The 8,047-nt window shown below is 61.5% G+C and overlaps 1 protein-coding gene across 1 annotated transcript in view; it reads left to right on the forward strand.

The window, feature by feature from the left end:
- The window catches only part of CATSPERG (cation channel sperm associated auxiliary subunit gamma), a 14,734-nt gene that overhangs the window by 4,839 nt on the left and 1,848 nt on the right, over window positions 1-8,047 (forward strand). Inside the window, exons 6-26 of the mRNA XM_025213077.1 lie at window positions 1-50; window positions 189-258; window positions 494-649; window positions 1,061-1,232; window positions 1,611-1,745; window positions 2,027-2,092; window positions 2,538-2,651; window positions 3,052-3,102; window positions 3,205-3,334; window positions 3,511-3,622; window positions 3,856-4,014; window positions 4,118-4,236; window positions 4,757-4,970; window positions 5,360-5,422; window positions 5,695-5,878; window positions 6,224-6,426; window positions 6,804-6,884; window positions 7,073-7,129; window positions 7,298-7,454; window positions 7,591-7,654; window positions 7,746-7,844. Of these exons, the coding sequence (XP_025068862.1) occupies window positions 1-50; window positions 189-258; window positions 494-649; window positions 1,061-1,232; window positions 1,611-1,745; window positions 2,027-2,092; window positions 2,538-2,651; window positions 3,052-3,102; window positions 3,205-3,334; window positions 3,511-3,622; window positions 3,856-4,014; window positions 4,118-4,236; window positions 4,757-4,970; window positions 5,360-5,422; window positions 5,695-5,878; window positions 6,224-6,426; window positions 6,804-6,884; window positions 7,073-7,129; window positions 7,298-7,454; window positions 7,591-7,654; window positions 7,746-7,844 (2,456 nt within the window). The remainder of the gene's footprint in view (window positions 51-188; window positions 259-493; window positions 650-1,060; window positions 1,233-1,610; window positions 1,746-2,026; window positions 2,093-2,537; window positions 2,652-3,051; window positions 3,103-3,204; window positions 3,335-3,510; window positions 3,623-3,855; window positions 4,015-4,117; window positions 4,237-4,756; window positions 4,971-5,359; window positions 5,423-5,694; window positions 5,879-6,223; window positions 6,427-6,803; window positions 6,885-7,072; window positions 7,130-7,297; window positions 7,455-7,590; window positions 7,655-7,745; window positions 7,845-8,047) is intronic.

The raw sequence follows: 8,047 nt of genomic DNA on the forward strand, positions 1-8,047 counted from the left end.
GACATCCTGGTGGAAAGCAACGGTCTTGGCCTCGACATAGAGGAAAAGAGGTGAAGGCGGGGGAAGGGGGTGACCCCCACTGCTGCCCCACTCTCCCATACCAAGACTCACCCCAGGGGAAGTCCCTGGCCCCAGCAGAGGTTTTACGGCTGGCTCCAATAGGTGAGAGACCTGCTTTTTACCTCCAGGTTCTTCATCAACATCAATGGATACGTGAGGAACACCCACAAAGGCTTGCAGTCATCCATCGGGCAAGTGGTACGTTCCTCAGTTTCCCCACCCGGGAGACAGGGATGGCAGTGGATGAAAACCTGGGAAGTGCTCAGGGCAAAAAGCACTGGCGTAGGATTTGAAAGTAGTTGGTGGTGGAGGGGAAGAGGCAAGTCAGTGAGTTGCCCTGTGCCTCAGTTTCCCCTTTGAAATAGGGGCTGGGTCCTGGCTGCTCTGGAGCCTCTCTCAGCTGCCCCCTCACCCCGCGGCCCCTGTGTCATAGGTGCCTGATTTGGGAAGGATGTTGATGCTGGGCCAGCCGTCGCGGCCCATCTGGAGCACGTACGAGAAAGCCCCCGTTCGGGTGCTCGGGGATTTCCCCGACCACAAGGTCATCCTGCTGTCCAACACGGAGTTCTCCGACTTCACCGCCATCGAGGTAGCCAAAGCCCCAGCAGGGCTCTGTGGGGAGCGAGGCAGACACCGTGGGCCCGATCCCGGTCACGGCACGGCTGGGCAGGCACCGCAGTTTGGAGCCGGTGGGGCTGAGCTCAGACTCGAGGTTGTACGCCCACACCGTAGCAGGCCGTGGCTGTCCTGGGCAGGGCAATGCAGTGAGGACAGCAGCCTGGGAGTCCTGAACTCCTGGGTTCTCTCCCCAGTGGCTTGAGAAACAGCAGGGCCTCCTCCAAGGGCAGCTGAGGCTTGGCGATGTCCTGACTGGGGTGCACCAAGCTGCTTTTGCACCGGCCACGCTGTGTCCAGCTGCCCAGTCCACGGCTCAGCTCCAGCTGTAGGGCCCAAACCTGGTGCCTTCCCATGGCTGCAGTCTCAATCTCTACGTTCCCAGGTGGCCATTGACAGCTGCTGGATTGGGTCCTTGGGCTGCCCCCAGGAGAAGTTCTCCTCCACCATCTCAGACGCCATCTCCCTGGAGTCCGTGCTCTTCATCCGCCAGAACCAGCTGGTCTACTACTTCATTGGCAGATATGCTGTCCTCCAAAATACAAGATTCGCATCCAGTAAGAGCTGGGGGAGTCCCGGGCTGTGCTCACGGACTCTGTGGGGGTCCCTGGTAACTCCGGCTTCAATTGACGTGTCAGCAGCATCTCCCAAGCAGCTTTGGGAATGCAGATCCCTGAGCACTGGGGACCCATACCCAGGCTCCTGCCCTGCCATCGGCTTCTCCTCTGAGACCCCCGCAATGGTCTCAAGGCCTGGTGGGAGCCTAAATCTTGAGGATTCAGGTCTCATCACCCTGCTCCCAAGCCAATGATCATAGGCACAGGACAGGGGCTGTCACCCACTAGGCCTGGCTTCGTGCTTGCCACCCGCTCTTGCTCTCTGGCTGGGGATGCCTGGTGCAGGGGCCTGACAGCGGGCACCTCTCTCCTCCCCAGCTGCCTGGAACCGGGTGCTGAACAACGTGTGCGTGGCCAAGCTGAACCCGGTGCCCTTCCCCTACGACGGGGAGTACATCCTCGCCCTGGGGGGTGGCAGCAATGAGGGCGAGGTCTATATCGGCAGCATTCAAGGTACACCCAGAGCTGGGAAATTGGGGCCCTGCATTCCTCCAGGTGCCTATTGCTCTGTGCCGGCTGGCTGGAGGTCTCCATGCCCGCACCCAGGCACCAGCCATGCCTCACCACAGCTGCAGCTGCTGTCCAAGTCCCCAGCTGGGCTCTGTAGCCGTCATGACTTGAACCCAGTGCATCCACGTCCCAGCTTTCAAAGCTGTTCCACCTTGCCTTGCCCAGCCCCTGCCCATGTCTCTGGCACATGGGAACCCCCAGTGACGGCCTCTCTCCTCCCGCAGATACGTTCATCACCTTCAACTCCCTCTTTTCCAGCAAGAAAGAGAACGTCTGCACTTTCCTGAAGAGTGAGTGCCTCGGGGCCGGAGGGTTCCCTAAAGGGGGGACTTCTAGCAGAGCAGCTGGGAGCCCGGATGCCTGGGTTGTCTCTCCAACTCTGGTTGGGGAGTGGGGTCTAGTGGGTCAGAGCCAGGGGAGCTGGCAGCCCTGACTCCTGGGTTTTCTCCCCAGCTCGGGGCAGGGAGTGAGGGGCTAGCACTTTCCACAGGGAGCTGGCCGGGGGTCCTGGCTGTGTTTTCAGCTCTGCCGCTGACTTGCCTTTGGGCACAGGGGCGGGAATCCAGGCCCAAGGCCCAGCACGCCGGGGTCACCCAGACACCAGCAGACACATCCTCTCTGGAGCCAGGGTGCCCCAAGGAGCAGCCTCCCAGTGTCTCCCCCAGCTCACTGCTGTTGGGAAGCTTGGGGCCTGAGCCAGCGGTTCCACGCCCCCAGCTCAGTTCCCTTTCACAGCTTCTTGCCGTGTCATCTGGGCCATCTACCAAACTGAGGATTCCTGCTTGACCCTGCTGGTGCAGGAGACTGAGAGCAACCAGTCCAATTACTCCATCGTGTCCTACAGCACAAGTAAGCAGGGCGTGGGGCTGTGGGGCGCGGGCCAGCTCCCAGCCACCACTCTGAGACAGCTGGAACTTCTCTGCCCCAACATTGGAGCCTCCTGGGCTGCTGTGGGTCAGGATTTGGGGAGACAAAGCCCCCTCCCATCCCCCAACAGCAGGAAGAGAGATGTTATGTTTAGAGTCATACCCTGGGCTTGCCCGGGCTTGGAGAGGTCACATAGCTGCCCCTTGCCTCGGTTTCCCCACCTGTTGTCTGGCAGGGAACAGCCGTCCCAGCCATGGGGGCGTTGCGTGGATATGGACATCCCAGGCCAGGACCCTGGGAGCCCTGATCAGGGGGAAGGGAAGTGGGGTGGCTGGGAGCGGGGTCCGTGCTCACACCCACGTCTCTGCCTTCGTCGGAGCAGGTACCGCTACGTTCAAGCTGCTGTACCACGTGCCTCCCTTCGTGCCCAAAGGTATGTCCATCTGTGTGTGGGGAGCTCTCACTCTCACCCACCCCCACCTTGTCCCCCACCAACCCCAACAAGCTGCCCATGCCCCATCTCCTCCCCCCACAGACACCAACCAGGGCTTCGTGATGCTGGTGGGGCTGGAGGAGTACACGACCACCCCGCTGGTGCCCCGCGGCCTGTCCTACAGCCCGTTCAGCACCATCTTCTACATCTGGGGCAATGTCATCCTGCAGAGGTGAGTGCCATGGGTGCCCCAGCCTAGCATCCTTCCCCATCCCCAGGCTTGGAGGGGGCAGCCGGCAGCTGGGAAACACCGAGGCCCTGATCCATGGGAGTGGGGAGCTGTGCAGGCTTGGCAGAACGAGGCCCTGGGGCAGCCCTGCCAGGCATGTCACCCTGTGCTTCTTGCAGCTATGACGCAATGAACTACATCTACCTCTCCGAGTTCCCGTCCCAGTCGCCCATCAAGTACTTTGTGCAGTCCTACCGAGGCGACTTGGTCTGGGTGACTGAATCAGAGGAGGTATGGCGGCCGGATGGGATGCAGCCTCACCCCAGGACACCTGGGTTCCAGGCCCAGCCCTGGCTGAGGGCAGCCAAATTGACTCGTCCCTCAGTTTCCCCATCTGTGAAATGGGAACAACTAGGTCCCCAATTCTTTTGGGGGCGGGTGGAAGAGGAGGGTTGGGGCTTACCTGGGCTAGTGGGAGCTCCTCAAGGGCCAGCTGATCTGAGAGACGGGGGCTGTCCCCGTAGATCTGGTTCTCACTGGAAGGCAGCTCAGTCATCAGACGGGTATATCCCTCACAAGCTTGGAGCTCCTACTTCACAATGCAGCTCCTGATGGGCTCCAGGGACTTTGGCTTGAACGAGTCCTTCATCAGCCTCTTCTTCAACAAGGATGGGCTGCATCAGGTGATGGGGAGGCTGAGGCCTGGGGTGGTGGGGGGCAAAGAGATCCAGGTCATGGGGCACTGGTGCCACCCTGCCACTCTGAGCTGCCTTTTCTCCCCCACAGCTGGTGTACATCGTGGACCCAGATGGCACGGGCAGGCTGGTCCAGAGGAAGTTCCCTCTCTCCACTCTCCTGCCCACCCTGTATCTCAGTGAGCAACAGCACTACTGGGTCATTGTCAGGTGAGTGGTGGGAGGTGCCCAAGCCAGGGTCTGCCATTACCAGGGCATATGGAAGCTGCCCCTCTGTCCACCCCACAGGTGGACAGGGCAGGACGGGGTCCCAATTCTGCTGCCAGGCCTCACGTGGGCAAACAGCAGACCCCCCTGGAAAGCTCAGGCAGCATCGGGGCCCCTTTGGACCTCAGCCCAGCATCGCCCCTTCCCCCCAGCCGCAAGTGGGGCACAGAGCCAGGCTGAGTCCATGCTGCAGAGGAGGGGGTGATTCCCCCCCTGCACCTACTCTCACACACATGGCTCTCCCATGTACTCTGTCCACACACAACCACCTAGGCACCCCCCAGGCTACACACCCAGCCACACAGACACCCCACATGGAGACACATGCTCTATACTGCGAACCCCGCCCCCGACATCAGTGCCGCCCTTGGACCCTCCCCATGCTCCCGAGGAGCTCACCTAGCAAAGTGGGGACTTGATGCCCCTAGCATGACACCCCTCTTGCTCCCCTCTCCCCCACCAGGCAATTAGACTACATCAGCTTCCCCGACACGTGCCTCTTCGCCAGCATGCGCATGCACGAGCTGCCAGCGCCGCAGCGCTTCACACGCATGGAGCACTACCGTATTTTGCCGCCCGATGTCATGGACGAGACTGGCTTCCACAACAACTTCTCCCTGAGCGTCTACCAGGGCCTCGTTTTCGAGCTCCTGTGGCTTCACACCGACTACAACCGGGTGAGCCCAGGCTCCCACTGCCCAGAAGGAAGGGAATTAGGTGCCTGGGGCTAGGCCCCCAAACCTGCTGCTTGGCATCACTGTCGGGAGGGAAGAAAGCCCATCTCCTTCGCCCGTCTCAGCCTGAGAGGTGCTGATGCGAAAGCCCCCAGCACACAGTGCTTTAATGGAGCAGTGGGATCAGAGATCAGATCCCGGTCATGCCCTTTCTACCTACCAGGGTGGCTCGTGATCCCGGGCTACCCCCGGCACTGGCAAGTTCAAAGCTGGTGCCAACAATCAGCTGATGGTCAGCCTCCAACCCAGACCGTACCGGGGCTGGGTCAAGACCAGCTTGGGTGGGGACACGAGACATCCCTGCCCCATCCAATCCCCTGTGGCTCTTGCAGCCTTACGCTGACCCGGTCCATGACCCGATGTGGCGCTGGTGGAAGAACAAGCAGCAGTATGAGGTACAGAGAGACCCCAGCTGCGGGTGTCACAAACACCCAAGGTCCCTCACAGCCCCTATCCCTTCCCTCTGCGCCTCAGTTTCCCCACCCCTGCAGAGGGGTGGTGGGACTCTACCCCCTGAGCCAGGGCATCACGCTCAGCCCCTGCCTCCAGCAGAAATCAGTCACGCCCAAGTGGGAGAAGCAGGCCCAAGAATACGCCTGTGCCACACAAGGCCCCCCCCATGCCCCGGCTTGGCCTGGCCCAGCCCACCCGCCTTCTTCCCACCTAGGATTACTACTTCTACGTGGCGAGCAACAGGAACTCCTCGGGCGGCGTCTACGTGAAGATGAGCAGCTACACAAAGAGCTACGACCTGATGCCCAACAACGAGCTGCCCGAGAAGATCTACCTGGACAAGTACAACGAGTACAGCTTCTCCGTCTTCCTCAGCATCACCACCACCGAGGATGGCTGTGAGAGGCTGGGGCTGGGGCCGGGGAAGGGCAGCAGGACCCAATGGGCCAAGTCTTTGAGGGGTGGCCGAGCTCCCAGTCCCCCTCCCCAACTCTTGCCACCAGACTTTACTCCCCCTCCCGGAGCAGGGGAGAGAACCCAAGCGTCCCGGTAGCCCACCCCTCTGTGCTCTAACCATTGGACTTCACACCCCCTCCCCAAGCTGGGAAACAAGCCTGGCGTCCGGGCTCTCGGTCCCTGCCACATTCCCCCAGTGACCCGTCCTGGTGAACCTTGAACCCACACCTTGTGCTGGATGGAGATGCCCTGCTGCCCCGATTCCACTCCCCTCCTACCCTTTCCAGCTCCCCCATCTGCAAAGCCTCTGTGGGACAAGGGGCGGCCAGGCGCGGGTTCGAGAGGCTCTCCCATCCTTGCCGCAGTTCAGAGGCTGGAGGAGAAGTCTCTGGAGTATGTGTGGCTCACCGTGGTACTGGCCCACCCTGCCCACGTGGCCTCCACCCTGCAGCGCCAGGAGCTCATGAACCGCGGCTCTTTGCTCTACAAGGTGAGGTCGACACCACGGCCCTGTGCCTGGCTCCCCTCCGAGGGACCCTCGCTGCCCCGGGCCCCGCGTCTCAGCCCCACACACTAGAGGAAGCCTGAAATCCCCACTGCTGAGTCCTCCAGGCTCTTCACACACCCAGGGCTCAAGGGAGGGCAGGGCAGGGCAGGGCAGGGAATAGCCCCATTGCCCTACCCTGGGCTATCGTGGCCGGGAGCAGAGAGGCCATGGATCCCGGACAGCTGCTAGCCAAGGGGGCTCCCCTACATGGCTCCCATCCCCTCTATCTCAGACCCTGTCATGCTCCAAGAGAGAAGATGCCAGCCTGTCCCCATGGACCAGCCCTTCCTGCACAGCTCACGGTGGCTTCTGTCTTCCAGGTGACCATCAGGGACAGGGGCCACTACCCGAGGCAGGAGCTCAGTGGCCTGAAAGCACTCACCAGCTCCATGACGCTGAAGGTAAGTGAGGGCCTCAGCGTGAGGATACGGGCACCCACGCCAGACCCGGAGGCTCCCACCGGCTGCCCCAGTGGTGGGTCCTCCCCTGCCCCAGAGTCAAGGGGAAGGTGCTTTCCCCACCTGCAATGGCAGCTGAAGATGTGGGGCCATCTCAAGAAGCCCCCTTGGCTGTGCTTCCAACCACGCAGGTCATGAACTCGGCACTGAACTGCCACCGTTACACAGGAACCGGTCTGCAGATGCAGGTACCAAGCCGTCACGGTGGGGCATTTTTTGGCAGCGATGGGTCTACTGCTACATCTCCAGTACTGCGCGGATCCATGCCAAGCCCATGCAGAACCTGGGGGGGGGGTGGAGATGGGTCCCCCTCAGCCTCCGGTCTCACCCCCACCCTGCATCCCGGCCTCTTGCAGGGCTATGAGGTTGTTCCCATCTACATCGGCTGCCCGCCGGGCAAGCGGCTAGCATTCGACATCACCCGCACCCTGCGCTACAGCGCCAAGAAGAACAACCGGTATTACGACTGCATCTCCATCAACCCTGACATGCCTTGCTTCTTCTTCGACGACAGTAAGAGCGGACTCCCACCACAGCCCCAGAACCTCCGGGGTCTCCCTCCTGCCGGCCCCCATCCTGGGAGCAGCCCCTGACCCCTAGCTCCGGGGCTCTGCACAGAGGTCTGACGTCCACTTTCTCTTCCTCGCAGTCTTTTACCCCTTCTTCTTGATTCAGGACATGGTGACTGGCGAGTCAGGGCTCTTCCATGGCAAGTGAGGGCCTGCCCCGATCCCTTGTCCACCTCCCTGGCCAAGCTGAGCCCCAGCCTGGCCTAGCTTTCATGGCCACGCTTCCTCCATGCAGCTACACACTGAAGATCATCGGCGGGGGAGCCTACAAGGAGAACATCCGCGAATTCACTTATGATAAGGTCGAGGTTTATAACCCCCGCATCAATGGCAGGTACCTGCCCTGGCTCATGGGCACTACAGGGACGCCACCTAGCCCTGCCCAGGGTGAGAGAGCTGCCTCATTAGCACTGCCAGCTGGTAATGAGGCCTCGACCTGGGTCTGATGCAGCCCCTGTAGACAGCAGCTGGGACCCCAGGAGTGTGGGCTAGGCAGAGTCCAGCCCAGTGGTGTCCAGGAAGGATCTGGGAGGGTTC

Source organism: Alligator sinensis, unplaced genomic scaffold (genome assembly GCF_000455745.1).
Source record: "Alligator sinensis unplaced genomic scaffold, ASM45574v1 scaffold1667_1, whole genome shotgun sequence".
Taxonomy (NCBI): domain Eukaryota; kingdom Metazoa; phylum Chordata; order Crocodylia; family Alligatoridae; genus Alligator; species Alligator sinensis.